This window comes from Arachis ipaensis, chromosome B07 (genome assembly GCF_000816755.2).
Source record: "Arachis ipaensis cultivar K30076 chromosome B07, Araip1.1, whole genome shotgun sequence".
Lineage (NCBI taxonomy): Eukaryota > Viridiplantae > Streptophyta > Magnoliopsida > Fabales > Fabaceae > Arachis > Arachis ipaensis.
The window spans coordinates 119,593,790-119,611,211 of record NC_029791.2 but is presented as its reverse complement, the minus strand read 5'-3'; the positions used below and the strand labels follow the sequence as shown (position 1 = coordinate 119,611,211).

Here is a 17,422-nt window from a genome sequence, read left to right as displayed (position 1 = left end):
AAATTCACTTTTCATCATCTGACAAAAAAAAGTAATTCACCCTTTAATATTTTCTTACTTTAAGTATTTATTTGAGTGCTATTAAGTTATTAAAAAAAATTTTTAATAAAAAATAATTTATTTAATTTTTAATATATTTAACAAAATTTTAATAATAAAAATAAAAATACTAAAAAAATAAAAAAATATTTTTAAAAAATTATAATTTACATATTTTTTTAAAAGATTTTTTTTTAAAAAGATATTTTTATATTATTATACCCAAAACATAATCATCATAGTCATTTTTAAAAAAGTTACTACAAAAATCACATGTGAAGATATATCATATATATTTAAAAAAAGTTGGGCCATAACTATATAATTTTTGGGGGTTTGTGGGAGCTACTAAGCAATGGAAAGTACAAGAGTGTTTTGCATAGAAGCTTGGTGAACAAGGAACGCAAATGTATGCCATGGGTAGTTTTCCAAAATAAAGTTAACTATGATAAATCAATTTATTTTATTTTATTATTATCAATTCATTTCATTTTATTTAATAATAAGACATGTTGCAAAAGATAATTTACCTTTTAATTTAGAGAGAATTAAGTAGAATTCACTAATAACAAAGAATTGATATATACATTTTAAACATGCATGCCAAAATCTCTCGGAAGTTAAAATGTGAGTATGCACAACATTTTTTTTTTCAATTTTGCTTTATACACTTTTTTTTTCTTTTAGAAATAATTAATAAAACTTAAATTTCAAACCGTCACAAAAACTCTAACACCACATGGTGAATTATTTGTCCTAAAAATTTACACACAATAAATAAATAAATAATTACTAATCTAACATTTTTCAAACACTAAATTATAGTAGTATACTAAAGTAGGACACGTTTTCGTATTTTTTTACCAATTATTGACACAAATATATATTTTATTCCCAATAATTTATTACTTAATTATCACATGAGTTGTCACTGAATAATTTAGAATATTATTTGTTCTTATTTATCCTAAGAAGTAAGAACACACAAATTAATAGTTATGAAGAAGAAATAAAGATAGAATAATCATTTATCATACAATTGATGATTATCAACTTTAAAAATACATCAACATACTCTCTTCTTCAATTTTTTGGTGCGAACACAAGTTGCATATATATAACTTGGAAAAACTTAAGTACAGTGTACTCGACTTCAGGTGAAGTTGATAGTTGAGAGCCGTTAAATGAAAATTTAGTCAAATTAATTAAATTATCTAACGACTCTCAATTATCAACTTCACATCAAATCGACTGCACTGAGTTTCCACCATATAACTAACCCTATCTTGGCCCTGAGACAGTCTGTGAAGATATGTAAGAAACTAAAGCAGCTTGAGAGCCACCACTTGTCATGCTTGATGAAGAATTATTATTCACTTCTCTTCTTCCTCCTTCGTTATCGTTATTCTCCTCAATTATCATTGAAGCCTCCGTAAATCTACGACCATAAAACCTTAAAAAGTTCAGAGACTCCATCTTTGGTTGCGGCAATGGCATACCACCTTCCAACATCCCAACAACCGCCGCCATGTTCGGCCTCAACGCCGGTTCTTCATGGACACAGCACAACGCAATCCGCACAAGCTTCTCCACCTCCTCGTTCGTCACGCGCCCTTCTAGTCTCGGATCAGCAAGATCCATGTAGTTCCCTTCTTCATGCTTCTCCAATGCCAACAAAGGAAAATAAAGCAATCCTGACGTCGAAGATGACGAAGAGTTATGACCACCTCCTCCTCCTCGGCCGCCACTATTACTATCCTCGTCTATACTATGACTTCTTGATTTAAAATAACAATTTTTCCTTCCGCTTATAAGTTCGAGAAGAACCATACCATAACTATACACATCAGTTTTTTCTGTGATAGCAGAATTTGTGAGCCATTCTGGAGCGAGGTATCCACGGGTACCTCGCATTGTTGTGAACAATCCAGATTGTTCGGGACTAAGAAGTTTTGATAATCCAAAATCCGATATCTTAACTTGAAAATGATTATGCAAAAGAATATTTTCAGGTTTGATATCGCAGTGAATAATTTTATGCTCACACCCACCATGAAGATAGGCAAGACCACGCGCCGTCCCCAATGCCACGTCATATCTCTCTTGCCATTCCAATGGTGGCCCTCCACCGAACAACGTTCGGTCGAGGGAACCAAGATTCATGTACTCATACACCAAAAACCGATGCCTTCCTTGGACACAAAAGCCTTTTAATTTCACAAGATTGACATGATGGATGTTTCCAATGACAGCAATTTCTGTGCAAAAGTCTTTCTTCCCTTGAACTCCTATGTTGACTATTTTCTTGACCGCCACGACGGCATTGTCGGAGAGAACTCCTTTGTACACCGTACCAAAACCACCGGAGCCGATCAGAGTCTTGAAATCATCGGTGGCCTTTTTGAGTTCGTCGTAGTCGAATCTTCGAGGCAAACCCGGGATGTAGAAGGCATCAAGGTCCCCGGAAGAATGAGAATAATTATTGTTGGGTTTTCCGAGTTCCAAATCTTGTTTTCTTTTGGAAATTTTAATAGATCTTCTCCACAAGAAGAAAAGAAAGGCCATCAAGAGAGCGAAGCCTGTGATCGGCAACAACACTGCGGCCACCACCGGAAAGCCTCCTCCGCCATCTTCAACATCTCTCGTATCATCATTGGTGGTTGTGGATCCTATAGAGACCTTGATGAAGCCAAACATGTCTTGATTGGCTCCATCGTTACTTGACAAAATTGACCCCAACTCGTTTTCAATCACATAGCATGAACCGGATGAGTTTCTATAGAAGACTCCCAAGCATGAACAATTCTTGGAACATTGATCCTGACATAACGATAAATCCACACTGTCCATAACAGGATCGGTGTAGATATTGTGAAAGTAGTCCAAACCATTTCCAAGATTCAAGAATGAAACAACTGAAGAAGAAGAATTTGATTGGTTGTTGTTGTGGTAACTATCATTATTAGAACCATCACAAGAATATGGAAAGGAATAAGAACCGTTGCTTGGAACACAACCACCAGAATTACCTGAACCTACATGAAAATTCTGGGGACAAGAACAAACAGGTAATGATGATGATGAAGAAGAAGAAGAAGAAGAAGAGGTATCATCATCATTGCATAAACCAACTCTGCCACAAACTAAGGGAGTTCCACAACCATCATCTGGCCCTTGAAATTCCTGCTTCCAACCGGTTCCGGAAGAAAAACTTTTGATCACAAAATGGCCAGAGTTATCCAATGTAGCTACTCGAAAATTCGACTCCGGTAACCCTACCAGAAACACAGCAACCGTTCCATTACTTCCAAATAGGTAGAAACCTGTTCTGTTCACAGCCATGTACTCCACCATGCTTAATGAATTCCTATACGCCTTTGTGTCCATTGAAAGTTTCCAATATGTCTGTCCAAGCCTATGTTACAAATATATTTATGTCATATAATTACAGTGTGAATGGTTATCCAAAAAAATGTAAGAAAGTTTATTGATAAGTTGATACCATTGGAGGATTGCATCAGAGGAAGTGATTGTGAGGTTGTAGCTTCCAATGGACAAGTCTGAATCTGATGAAGAACTTGACAAAGATGATCCAACAGGTAAGCTCTGGCCGATGATAATTGTGTCGGTTGGATAGCGAAAACTTTCCCAAAGAGAAACATTGGAAGGATCAAGGAGTAGGAGGTTACCCATGTCAGTGAGGACAAGCCTACCAACTTGTGATCTCAATGGTGGAGTTGACCATACAGGATTATTCCTTCCACTTTCATCAGAAATTGTTATCCCTTTAACAGTTAGATTCATTTGGCCGGAGCTCGAGACGGCGCGGCCGCGGTTGGCGGACCAAGTGATGGTTCTTGATGCAACATGGATTATGCAGAGATAGAAGCTGGTTTGCTGGGAACCCGGGTTGAATATTGCAGCCTTGAATGTTCCGTTTGGAGATATTAAGAAGGTTCCAGAGTCATCAATGAATTCGAGGTATGTGGCACTGAAATTTGGAGTGATTGCCTTGAAGGTGTAGCCTGAGATGGTGGCAGTGGCAGTGAAGATGAGGAAGATGATTAGAAGAGAGGAAAATATTATGGAAGGTTTCATGTTGTAATGATTTGGTGAAACAATGATGAAAACAGAGGAGAATAATTAGGACATGCTTTTGGTTTATTTTAGACTTTTGGAAAAATGTGGAATTGGTCTATCAATATATTTTTTTTACCAAAAATAGAAAACTCGAATCCGCAACCTCTTAATTGAGTATCTTAATTAAATATGGGAAGATTATGTCATTTGAATTATAACTCATTGGTCTATCAATATTACTTGATATTTTTGTTAGTATTTTATGTTTATATCAATTGTATGGAAAAAATTTTTTTGATGTTTATATCATCATGAAAACTCAAATGCAGTCGACTTCACGTGAAGTTGATAGTTGAGAACCGTTACATCTTACATGAAAATTTAGTCAAATCAGTCAAACCATCTAACAACTCTCAACTCATGTGAAGTCGACTGCACGTGAGTTTTCACCTTATATCAATTGGATGGAAGTCGTGGAAATATGAGTTGATGAAAATTAGACCTATTTTTTTTTATAGAAATCATAGTAAGAGATCATTTAAAAATTATCGTAGTATTTGTATAATCTATAAAGTTTAATGGAATATTTATTGAATTTTAAGATGAAAAATATAAACAAATTTAAAATGTATATTTTAATGATTAATTAAAACACCAATTTAAATATATAACTATTTTTCAATAACATAATGATATTTTGTGGATACTTAATAATTATTTCTTAACCATATATGCGTTGACAAATGAAACTGCTTCCCAGCCTTTTGCGCTCTCTAACAACTTGTCCCTCAAATTCTCAATGATGATGAAAGTGGGCATTATTTATTAATTAAAAAATATAAATAAATAACTCCTGACGAATCAATTTTAAATAATTATAATTAATACTCATTAATCTTATATTTAAAAAAATTTTAAATTATTATTAATTAATAATAATTAATTAGTATGAATTATAATTCAAAAATACTTATTAATTTATTATTGACTAGACTTCTTATTAATTATCTAACAGGATTGTTATTAATTAATTGTATGGTCAATGACATAAGATAGGACGGAACGAAATAAAATAAGTGTAGCTAACGGATATTTAATACATTTATTTAAATTATTGTTAATAAAAAATTTATTTTATATATTTTATATAAAACTTCTTTAATTGATATATGTTTTAGTTGAAAAGTCTTATTTATGCAAGTTTGGGTTGTTTGTTACATGGTTCAAACTTATTACTAGGTGCCGTTATCTTTGCCATATCTTACATGCATTACATCATTTTAGACATTTAACATGTATGTCTGGCTGTGCCCACAATAATTCTCTAATAAAATATTGCACACTTGTGACGACTTATGTGCCAGCATGACAAGAATAGTTAAGTTTGTTTATTACCAAATAATTGTACCTGTGCACCATGCGTACTTCTTCCACACCTCATCTCGTTTCTTTTCATACAATGATTTAAGTAAATTTATTATTATTATTATATAAGAAGAAAATGCACATGAAAATACGTCTTCAAATATGTAGTTAAGGAAAATTACAAATATATAGCCGTTAATTTTAGTGATTATTTTAATATGTAAATAGTATTTTTTTTTGTTGATTATTAGGAGATAAAGATAGAGGAATGAAAATTTTGTGATCTACCACTATATATATATATATTTCCTTCTTACTTCCTTAAATCGTTATTACCAAACACGAAATAATAAAAAAAAATTGTGTATAACAAAATCATGTAGCTTAAGAGTGAATAACTTTCTTACTATACCAATTATTTCTTGACAAGTCATCTTTGTGACCCCATTCATGGTTTTTTGTTTGAACTTTTCAAACCTCTAATTATAAGCTGCAATCTTTGAATGGATGACCACATATATTTTGAGCACCGCCAAAAGTCACCCATCAACTAATCCAATGGAGTCAACTCAGCATCATATATAAGATCAAATAAATTTTTAGATAATTATTCTGGTATCTTTTTAAAAAGAGAATTTATTTTAATAAAATAATTGAAGACTAAAATGATGCAGACATACAATTTTGTTTGTCTTAATTAAATCTATATAAATTGAATAAGATAAATTTGATTTAAAAATATACACATAAATCAAATAAAACATATTCGATTTATGCACAAAAGCTTGTATTTATATTTATGTAAATTAAATTAAGTTTATTCGATATCCTAATATAAGGGAGAGTATGCTTCATTTTTAGGAATCTAAATTTTGCCCCATGACAAGTAAAAAACAGGCCAATTCGATTTACACAAAAAAAAAAAGTATATGATAAATTAAATTAAATCAAATCGATTTATTGCTTAACATATTATGAAATATGGTAATTCTATTTAGTAAATGGTAGATCCTGAACGTTTGTTTTTGTTTAGAATGGCATTCACAATGACTAATGATGATAATATTTTAGTTATTGTATACTATAGAAGGACGACTAAAAAAAATTACAAAAGAGAATAAAATTTATTGATAAATATCTAATAAGTGCCTTTATCAGGCAGTTCACTAGTTTTGCTGAACTACAAAGTATTATAATACAAAAACTGGGAGTCAATAACATCAATCATGCGGAGAAATTATTTTATATAATTTCTATTTATTTGTGTGAGATTTTGTGAAGTACGACTCTTTTGTGATAGAAAATTTTACAAGTTTTGTTTCATTGTCGTTGTCAGTTTTTCGAAGTAAGAACCCATGAATTGTTGGCCAAGTTTGGAGATGCGGTCACTAGTTCAAGAAGATCAAATCAAAATTCTCAATTTGTAACACTACCAGAAACCTCTAACTCAATGCTTATAGTTGCTTCTACATCTATGGTTGTAGTTGTACCAAAAGCAGTGTTGGTGACATTTTTGTCCTTTGTAGTTGGTTTAAACTACGTTAATCATGACAAAATTAGTGATAATTTCTTTTAGTGAGCTTGCGATTGTGATGCCAACTTTTCCTGGAATGATACGAGCTTCAATTGGGGGGGTAGACAACCGATCCCATGAAAGATGCAATTGCGGGATGATGAGGATATAGAGCCTGCTATGATAACTGAGGATAGCAATGAGGATTCAGGGAGTTGTATTCTTGTTGGCTAGGGTGGCTCCTCGAGTTCTGGAATGCAGCAATATCCGTTGTACTTTTTGACTTTAAACTTGGAGGCCATGGAACAATAGAAATTTTCAGACATAGAATCTGGATTTGGAGGTAGAGATTCGCATGATACATCAGCTCCAATTAAATTCCAAGTTAGACAACAATTTAGAGTATAGGAAAAGTTGTGTTTAGTGTCAAGACTTATAGCATCTATCATGGAGTTGAATATATAGTGTTAAAGTCAGATCACATCAAGTATCATAAAAAGTAAGGAATTTGAAAAATATTTCAGTTGGTTGATTCGGATCACTCTTCGACAGTGAAAGAATACTTTGTATTAAGAGTACAAATAGAAAAGGAGTCAAAGCTTGGCTATCAAGAAAGTGAGAAAAGTCAACAAGAAAACAAGAATGGTAGTTAGGTAATTAAGCTTTTGTTNNNNTGTAATTACACATTCATTCAATAAAATAATACAGTTTCTATCTTCATTTTCATCATCAATTCTTTAATCTCAGTTTGTAGTGTATATCTTTGCTATTGCTGTTCATATTTTCTCATTCCTTGTTCTTTAAAGCAACTCACTTTTCATTCTCTCTTCATGGTATCACGAGTTCGGTTGTAATTGATCCATGGATGCCTCTCTCGAAAATTCAGACACACCAAATTCCACTCCAATAAATGCACAACATCAACACAATAACCATAATCCTCAAAATTCTACACTCAACTTTTCTCTTCCTCCATAATTGTTCAATTCTCGTCCCTTCAACCCCATCAATAACAAATTAGGAGAAAGGAATTATCGCACTTGGCAATAATAGGCCCTTGCAGTAATTCAAGGACAGGATTTGGAGGATCATCTCTACAATCTACATAGAATGAATTCCTCCACTATATCTCACAATTCTTTCCTATCAACCAGGTGATAAACTCCAATTTTGTGGTTTATCTTGTGTTAAATTTAGTGGATTTTATCAATTTTTCTCACATTTATTCAATGAAATAGCATGGTTTTGTGAATTTCTCCTAAATTGTACTTAAAAGTGAAAACATACTTTTTATGCCTTAAAATTACTAAATTTAATTCACTTTAACCATTCGATGCCTTGATATGTTTGTTGAGTGATTCTAGGTTTATAAGGCAAGGATTGGATGAAGAAGTGCAGAAAAAGCATGCAAAGTGGAGAATTCATGAAAAAAAATAAGGATTTGTGAAAATCATAGCAACGCGCACGTGTGACCAAGAAATTTTGCCAATCGATGCGCACATGTCACCCACGCGTACGCGTAACACTTGTCACGTGACCTCATTAAAAGAACACATTGGGGACGATTTCTGAGCTCATCCAGGCCTAAAACCAACTCATTTCTGAAACTATTTGATGTAGAATTCAAGAGGAAACAAGGGGAGAGCAATTAGATTAGTGTAGAAACATGTCTTAGGATAGTTTTCTAGAGAGAGAAGCTCCCTCTTCTCTCTAGAATTAGGGTTCTTAGTTTACTTTTCTCTTTAATTTTAGATTTCAATTCTTGTTTTAGTATAGTTTTATTTATATTTTTATGCTCTACTGCCTTAATTCTCTTAGTTTCTCTTGTTAATTTCTCATTTATGTCATCTTTAGTTTTATGAACACTCTTGTTGATTTTTATTTCCTTTAATGCAATTGATGTCTTTTTATGTTTCTTATTGTTTATTTGAGTTATTGTTGTTATTTTCTTGTATTTGGTAGTAGTAGATTTTATTATTCATGCAATTTCATATGTTTTCCCTTTTATGCACACCAAGTGTTCGATAAAATGCCTGGCTTAGTTTTAGAATAGATTTTGTGCATTCTTGGCTTGGAAAGAGAAATTAGGTAATCTTGAGTCATTAATACCTAATTTATATTGGTGATCTAGGGTTGTTAGTTAATCTTGTTTCCATTGACATTACTTATTTGACTTTCTTCTAATGTGAAGATAACATAATAAGCTTAACTCTTGTTAATTATTGCATTATTATTAATGACTAGGAAAGAAAACCTTGATTCTCAATCCTTGCCATGAATTCTTCTTTATTGTTTGTTATCTTTAGTTGTTTGATTTATTTTCTTGTCATTTATATTCTTGTCTTCTTATATGCAAACCGCCCCCTTGAACCTCATACCCGATAACACGCATACCTCACTGTAATTCCTTTGAGAGATGACCCGAGATCTAATACTCTCGGTATTTTTATTGGTTTGCACTTGTGACAAAAAAATTAAACTTTGATTGAGGTTGTTTGTCGGTTTGGATCTATACTTCAACGGAATTATTTTGTGAAAATTCTAGACCGGCATAAATCCTCACATCAAGTTTTTGGCGCCGTTGCCGAATAATTGCAATGTGTGCTTGTTCTTGGTTATTATTCATATGTGAATATGTTTGCTTTTTGTTTCTTTGTTAGTTCTTGCTAGTTTTAGGAGTCGTTTTCTTTATTTCTTATTAGCTTTTGTTTTTGTTTTTCCTTTTCTACTATGAATTTTCTCACCCTTTTGGCTATGAGTTTGGTTCAAACTATGTTGTAGAAAATGAAAGCTTCAATGAGGGTTTGCATCAATGAATTGGAAATCAAAGGTGGGAGGAGCCTCAAGCATATGGATACTCTTCTTGGAAACAATCTCCTTCGGTTTCTTATGGGTATAATCCAACTCCTAATGCATACCAATTTAATGGATGTGGTGAACCTTATTGTGGTTGTCAACCACAACCACCATATACCTATAACCCCTCTCCTCAACATAACTTTCAACCACTATACTCACAAGCCCCATACCACTATTCACCTCCATATGATCCTAACCCATATCCACCATACCAACAATCACATGAGCCATATGAACCATACATAGAACCACCCCAATTCCAACATCAATACTCCCAAGAACCACTACCTCCATATACACCATCTCCATGCCCTTACCAAGATGAACCATCTTCCAAATATGAATCATTTCTCCCAAACAATGAACCCTCCTTCTCACTATTACCTTCAGTGAATGAAGCTTTCCAACTTTTCATGCAAGAACAAAGAGGTCTTTACTCTCTTCTCCAAAAGAAAGAAGAAGATCAAAAGGAGCTAAAAGGGGTTGGAAACCATGGTGGCTACCATGATGGAAGCCGTTAACCGCATAGCCTCCCACCTACGCTCATGCGATCAAAGCATTCCTATTGACGAATGTGGAGGATCAACTAAAGAGCGTAGTGAGGAGAAGAACTTGGAGCTTCAAGGTGAAGAAGAGGAGTTAAAGCAAGAATCGCAACCAAAGGAGGAAGTTGATATAATTGATCCGGAAGGAGCGGTTAAAGAATTAGGAGAGGTCAATCAATATATGGACTCAATCATTGATGAGTTTTTGTCCACACTAACTAGTCACCTGATCTTGTTGAACCTTCTTTCGTTGAGCATGAAAGCAAAGTTGAGGAGGAATGTGCACAACCTCCAAGACACATTTTGAGTAATGAAGAAGTGGAAGAAGTTGTCAATCAAGAGAGGAAAGTTGAAAGGCTTGTCAATAGGTGGAGATAATCAAAGAAGAGCACAAGAGAGTGGAAATTGCCTAGTCAAGACCGTTGGAAGCATCTCTCCCTAGGTCACCATCATGCATTACATCATTCAAGTGGGTAAAATTTGTATCTCTTATCTTTCTTATTCCACTTGAACATGGTTTGCTAGAAACGGATAGTCAACTTAGGATGCTTTGTGAGTTGAAGAGTAGAAGAGAGATGATTAGTGGTTGGAATTGTAAATTAAGGTTCATTATGGTTGGAAGTTCAAGGGTTGGTATAATTCTCAATTGATTGGGTCTAGGAGGATGTCTTGGTGTTCAAAGGAGAATTCTGCTTGCCTACCACCCGGATGAAATTATGATATGATCAAATTGAAGATGGTGTGAAAATAAGATTTGGAATCCTGGATTACCACATGAGGATCAATTTTGGGAGCTCCTAACTTGTTGTGAACTTCATCAAGGCTTGGTGGATATCAATTGGAGTGTTGGAGCGTACTTGAAATCCAAGCATTGGTGGAAGTTCAAGGATGAGTATAAGCACAAGCCACCATGACAAGGAGCTTTCCCATAAGTCCAACTTAAGGACAATAAATAAAAGTACTAGGTGGGAGACACCCCACTATGGTAAACTCTTTTCACTTTCTCTTTTGTATATAGTTGATGGATAAATTGAGTTTCCATTGTTAGATGCTTCCTTCTTTAGGTCACTCTTGTATATATTGCTCTTGGATGTTAGTTTATTTGGTTATATTTATGCTTTAACTTGTAGGTTAGTTGTTTTGAATTGCATCTTGTTTTGAATTGCATAATATAGTAGTTGAAAAATTTTTCAAAAAAGATAAGGATTTTTGTTAGATTTAAATTTTGGTTGGTTTTAAGAATGTATATAGTGGTTGGGATAGTTTTGTTCTGTTTTTATACTTCTTAAAAAAAAAAAAGGCTTGTCACGTGTACGCTTGACCCATGCGTACGCGTGACCCCCCAAATAATGGCCGTGTCAGGATTGTGCGTGGAGTGTGCCATCGCACGGTCCTGACAGTGAGTTGTGTGAAAGGTGTGTGGAAACTGTGCGTCTAGCACAATTTCTCCCCACGCGTACACGTCACTCTATATTTCCCCCTTCTCACGCCTACGCGTGCCAGACGCGTATGCGTCGCATCCCATTTCTGCCACTCACGCGTGCGCGTGACCTTCCGCATACGCGTGACCCCTACCCTGTTTCACACACTCTTCTTTTCTTCTCTTCTCTCCATTTCTCTTCTTCTTTTCTCTTCTCTTCTTTTCTTTCCTTCCTTCAACCATCATTCACTACTACTATTCATGATCCACCATCATCTCTTTACTTAATTAGTTAGTTAGTTAGTTAGTTCAATTTTCTGTTCTAGGTGGTAAGTGTTGGATTATTAATCTTGTTTGCTGTTTATTACTGCTGATTACTGATAGGATGCTATTTTAGCATCATTGTTGTTAATATTTATTGTTGGATTTCTTTGTTGAGGTTATAGTTTGTTCCTTGGTATTGAATTTTGCTTCTTTGATATTTTTACATACCAAGTACTTATGATAATGCCTTCAAAGCTTTCTAAATCTTTTAAATTGTATGATTTGGTCACCATGTGATTTAAATTCTTTAACCATGACTAGACAATTTTTGATATTGGATGATGTGCATTTATCCTAATGCATTGTGTTGCTCGATCATATGCACCCATATGTTATGCTTATGCCTTAATGACATGTTAATCCTTAATTGTCATAAATTATAAATAAACATCCTAAAATATAATTATATTCTAATGTAAATCTTAAAATATTTTCAAAATTTAAAACACTACATAAAATATCATCAACCAAATTCATATGATCTTATCAAAATACAAACTCAAAAATTAAATAGTAAAAAACATATTTAAATATTAAATTCTAATATCATGATTTATCAATCATCAAAATTCGCAAGAACTTGTTGCAAATTTGCTTTGGTGGATTAGGATTAGGATTAGAAGCATCAATCAGTAACAAACAAAGGCAGCAAAACCAGCAATAATTAGGAGCCAGTAGTGCACGAAATTGTGATCTCAGGCAACGGCGCCAAAAACTTGTACGCACGTCTTAATAGATTGTTTTTCATTCACAACTTCGATACAACTAACCAGCAAGTGCACTGGGTCGTCCAAGTAATAAAACCTTACGTGAGTAAGGGTCGATCCCACGGAGATTGTCGACTTGAAGCAAGCTATGGTTATCTTGTAGATCTCAGTCAGGCGGATATCAAATGGCTATGGAGTTTTCGAAAATAAAATAATAGATAAACAGAAAATAAAGATAGAAATACTTATGTATATCATTGGTGAGAATTTCAGATAAGCGTATAGAGATGCTTTCGTCCCTTTGAACTTCTGCTTTCCTGCTGTCTTCATCCAATCAGTCCTACTCCTTTCCATGGCTGGCTTTATGTAAGGACATCACCATTGTCAATGGCTACTTTTCACCCTCTCTGTGAAAATGGTCCGATGCGCTGTCACTGCATGGCTAATTATCTGGAGGCATCACCGTGGTCAATGGCTGCATCCCATCCTCTTGTGAAAATGGTCCAAATGCTCTGTCACGACACGGCTAATCATCTGAGGTTCTCGATCATACTGGAATAGGATTCACCCTCCTTTTGCGTCTGTCACTACGCCCAGCACTCGCGAGTTTGAAGTTCGTCAAAGTCATTCAATCCCAGAATCCTACTCGGAATACCACAGACAAGGTTTAGACTTTCCGGATTCTCATGAATGCCGCCATTAATCTAGCTTATACCACGAAGATTCTGATTAAGAGATCCAAGAGATAATCATCCAATCTAGGGTGGAACGGAAGTGGTTGTCAGGCACGTGTTCGTGGGAGAATGATGATGATTGTCACGTTCATCACATTCATGTCGAAGTGCGAATGAATATCTTAGAAGCGGAATAAGTTGAATTGAATAGAAAAACAGTAGTACTTTGCATTAATTCATGAGGAACAGCAGAGCTCCACACCTTAATCTATGGAGTGTAGAAACTCTACCGTTAAAAATACATAAGTGAAAGGTTCAGGCATGGCCGAGAGGCCAGCCCCCAAAACGTGATCACAGGATCAAAAATACAATCCAGGATGTCTAATACAATAGTAAAAAGTCCTATTTATACTAAACTAGTTACTAGGGTTTACAGAAGTAAGTAATTGATGCATAAATCCACTTCCGGGGCCTACTTGGTGTGTGCTTGGGCTGAGCTTTAGCTTTCCACGTGTAGAGGCTTCTTTTGGAGTTGAACGCCAGGTTGTGACGTGTTTCTGGCGTTCAACTCTGGTTCGTGACGTGTTTCTGGCGTTTAACTCCAGACTGCAGCGTATAACTGACGTTCAACGCCCTTTTGCGTCGTCTAATCTCAAACAAAGTATGGACTATTATATTGATGCTCAAAGCCTTGGGATCCTTTTTATTTACCCTTGCCTTTTGGTTTTAAGGGTTATTGACTTTTTGCTCTTGCCTCTTAGTTTTAAGAGCTTTGGCTTTTTCTGCTTGCTTTTTCTCTTTTTTTTTTCTATTTTTTTTTCGCCATTTTTTTTCTGCAAGCTTTGTTCTTTGCTGCTTTTTCTTGCTTCAAGAATCATTTTTATGATTTTTCAGATTATCAAATAACATGTCTCTTTGTCATCATTCTTTCAAGAGCCAACATATTTAACATTCTTAAACAACAACTTCAAAAGACATATGCACTGTTCAAGCATTCATTCAGAAAATAAGAAGCATTGTCACCACATTAATATAATTAAACTAAGTTCAAGGATAAATTCGAAACTCATGTACTTCTTGTTCTTTTGAATTAAAACATTTTCCATTTAAGAGAGGTGATGGATTCATAGGACATTCATAACTTTAAGACAAAGTTACTAAATACTAATGATCATGTAATAAGACACAAACATGGATAAGCACTTAACATAAAAAAAAACGAAAAACAAAGAATTTAAGAACAAGGAATGAGTCCACCTTAGTGATGCTGGCGTTTCCTTCTTGAGGAACCAATGATGTCCTTGAGCTCTTCTATGTCTCTTCCTTGTCTTTGTTGCTCCTCCCTCATAGCTTTTTGATCTTCTTTAATTTCATGGAGTATGATGGAGTGCTCTTGATGTTCCACCCTTAATTGTCCCATGTTGGAACTTAATTCTCCTAGGGAGGTGTTGATTTGCTCCCAATAGTTTTGTGGAGGAAGATGCATTTGAGGCATCTCCGGGATTTCATGGTGATGAGCTTCAGCGTCTCTTGAGATCCATGAATGGGCTCTCTTGATTGCTCCATCCTTTTCTTAGTGATGGGCTTTTCTTCCTCAATGGGAATGTCTCCTTCTATGAAAGCTTCAACTGAGTAACATAGATGGCAAATAAGATGAGGAAAAGCTAGCCTTGCCATGGGGGAGGACTTTTCGGCTATTTTGTAGAGTTCAAGGGAGATGACTTCATGAACTTCTACTTCCTCACCAATCATGATGCTATGAATCATGATGGCCCGATCCACAGTAACTTCAGATCGGTTGCTAGTGGGGATGATGGAGCGTTGGATGAACTCCAACCATCCTCTAGCCACAGGCTTAAGGTCCAGTCTTCTAAGCTGAACCGGTTTGCCTTTTGAGTCAATCTTCCATTGAGCTCCTTCCACACATATGTCCATGAGGACTTGGTCCAACCTTTGATCAAAGTTGACCCTTCTAGTGTAGGGGCGTGCATCTCCTTACATCATAGGCAAGTCAAACGCCAACCTCACATTTTCCGGACTAAAATCTAAGTATTTCCCCCGAACCATGGTGAGATAATTTTTTGGGTTTGGGTTCTTACTTTGATCTTGGTTCCTAGTGATCCATGCATTGGCATAGAACTCTTGAACCATTAGGATGCCGACTTGTTGGATGGGGTTTGTTAGAACTTCCCAACCTCTTCTTTGGATTTCATGTCGGATCTCCGGATACTCATTTCTCTTGAGCTTGAAAGGGACCTCAGGGATCACCTTATTCTTGGCCACAACATCATAGAAGTGGTCTTGATGAGCTTTGGAGATGAATCTTTCCATCTCCCATGACTCGCAGGTGGAAGCTTTTGTCTTCCCTTTCCCTTTCTTAGAGGATTCTCCAGTCTTGGGTGCCATCAATGGTAATGGAAAAACAAAAAAGCTTATGCTTTTACCACACCAAACTTAGAATATTGCTCACCCTCGAGCAAGAGAAGAAAGAATAGATGAAGAAGAAGAAAATATGGAGGAGAGGAGGGAGAGGTGTATTCGGCCAAGAAGAGAAGAGAGGGTTGTGTTGTGTGAAAATGAGGAAGAATGGAGGGCTTTATATAGGGAAGGGAGGGGGGTAAGGTTCGGCCATAAGGGTGGGTTTTGGGTGGGAAATTGATTTTGAATTTTGAAGGTAGGTGGAGTTTATGAGGTAGGTTTATGGGGAAGAGTGGATGGATGTGAGTGGTGAAGTGGTGATAGGGAAGAGAGATTGAGGTGATTGGTGAAGAGTTTTGGGGAAGAGTGTTTATTGGGAAGAGAGGATGAACATTGAGAAGAGGGAAGAGAGTGAGTGGTGGTAGGTGGGGATCCTGTGGGATCCACAGATGCTGAGATGATCATGTGTAGCTCTTGCTGTGGCTAGGAAGGGTCTTCCAAGGATGATGGATTCATCCTCATCCTTCCCAGTATCTAGGATTATGAAATCAGCAGGGATGTAAAGGCCTTCAACCTTTACTAATATGTCCTCTACTTGTCCATAAGCCTGTTTTCTGGAATTGTCTGCCATCTCTAATGAGATTCTGGCAGCTTGTACCTCAAAGATTCCCAGTTTCTCCATTACAGAGAGTGGCATGAGGTTTATTCTTGACCCCAGGTCACATAGAGCTTTCTCAAAGGTCATGGTGCCTATGGTACAAGGTATTAGGAACTTTCCAGGATCCTGTTTCTTCTGAGGCAATCTCAGTTGATCCAATGCATTTAGTTCATTGGTGAAAAGGGGAGGTTCATCTCCCCAAGTTTCTTTATCAAATAAATTGGCATTCAGCTTCATGATTGCACCAAGGAACTTGGCAACTTGCTCTTCAGTAACATCCTCATTCTCTTCAGAAGATGAATACTCATCAGAGCTCATGAATGGCGTAAGGAGGTTCAATGGAATCTCTATGGTCTCTAGATGAGTCTCAGATTCCTTTGGTTCCTCATAGGGAAACTCCTTATTGATCACTGGACGTCCCAGGAGGTCTTCCTCCTTGGGATTCACGTCCTCCCCTTCTTCCTTGGGTTCGGCCATGATGGTTATATCAATGGCCTTGCACTCTCCTTTTGGATTTTCTTCTGTATTGCTTGGGAAAGTACTAGGAGGGATTTCAGTGATCCTTTTACTCAGCTGGTCCACTTGTGCCTCCAAATTTCTAATGGAGGACCTTGTTTCATTCATGAAACTTACAATGGCCTTAGATAGATCAGAGACTAAGTTTGCTAAATTAGAGGTATTTTGTTCAGAGTTCTCTATCTGTTGCTGAGTGGATGATGGAAAAGGTTTACTATTGTTAAACCTATTTCTTTCACCATTATTAAAGCCTTGTTGAGGCTTTTGATCCTTCCATGAGAGATTTGGGTGATTTTTCCATGAG

The 17,422-nt window shown here is 35.7% G+C and overlaps 1 protein-coding gene across 3 annotated transcripts; it reads right to left on the bottom strand.

Annotated features, from left to right (window-relative positions):
- LOC107606081 (G-type lectin S-receptor-like serine/threonine-protein kinase At5g35370) lies at positions 1,029–4,217 on the bottom strand. Of its 3 annotated transcripts, none has more exons than XM_021106393.1 (3): positions 3,542–4,217; positions 1,315–3,454; positions 1,029–1,158 (listed from the first exon to the last, which is right to left on the bottom strand). In XM_021106393.1, exons 1-2 carry the CDS (start codon positions 4,135–4,137, stop codon positions 1,321–1,323), a joined length of 2,730 nt encoding a protein of 909 aa, XP_020962052.1. In that variant the 5' UTR covers positions 4,138–4,217; the 3' UTR covers positions 1,029–1,158; positions 1,315–1,320. The 3 variants fall into 3 exon arrangements, with proteins under 3 accessions (XP_020962052.1, XP_016163531.1, XP_020962051.1); XM_016308045.2 differs by having other exon boundaries at positions 1,029–1,755; positions 1,789–3,454; positions 3,542–4,216; XM_021106392.1 differs by having other exon boundaries at positions 1,029–3,454.

Coding starts and splice junctions, on each gene's coding strand:
- LOC107606081 (XM_021106392.1), bottom strand. CDS start 4,137: ATGAAACCTTCCATAATATTTTCCTCTCTTCTAATCATCTTCCTCATC. Junction 3,455..3,541: donor TCTGATGCAATCCTCCAATG/GTATCAACTTAT, acceptor TTTGTAACATAG/GCTTGGACAGACATATTGGA.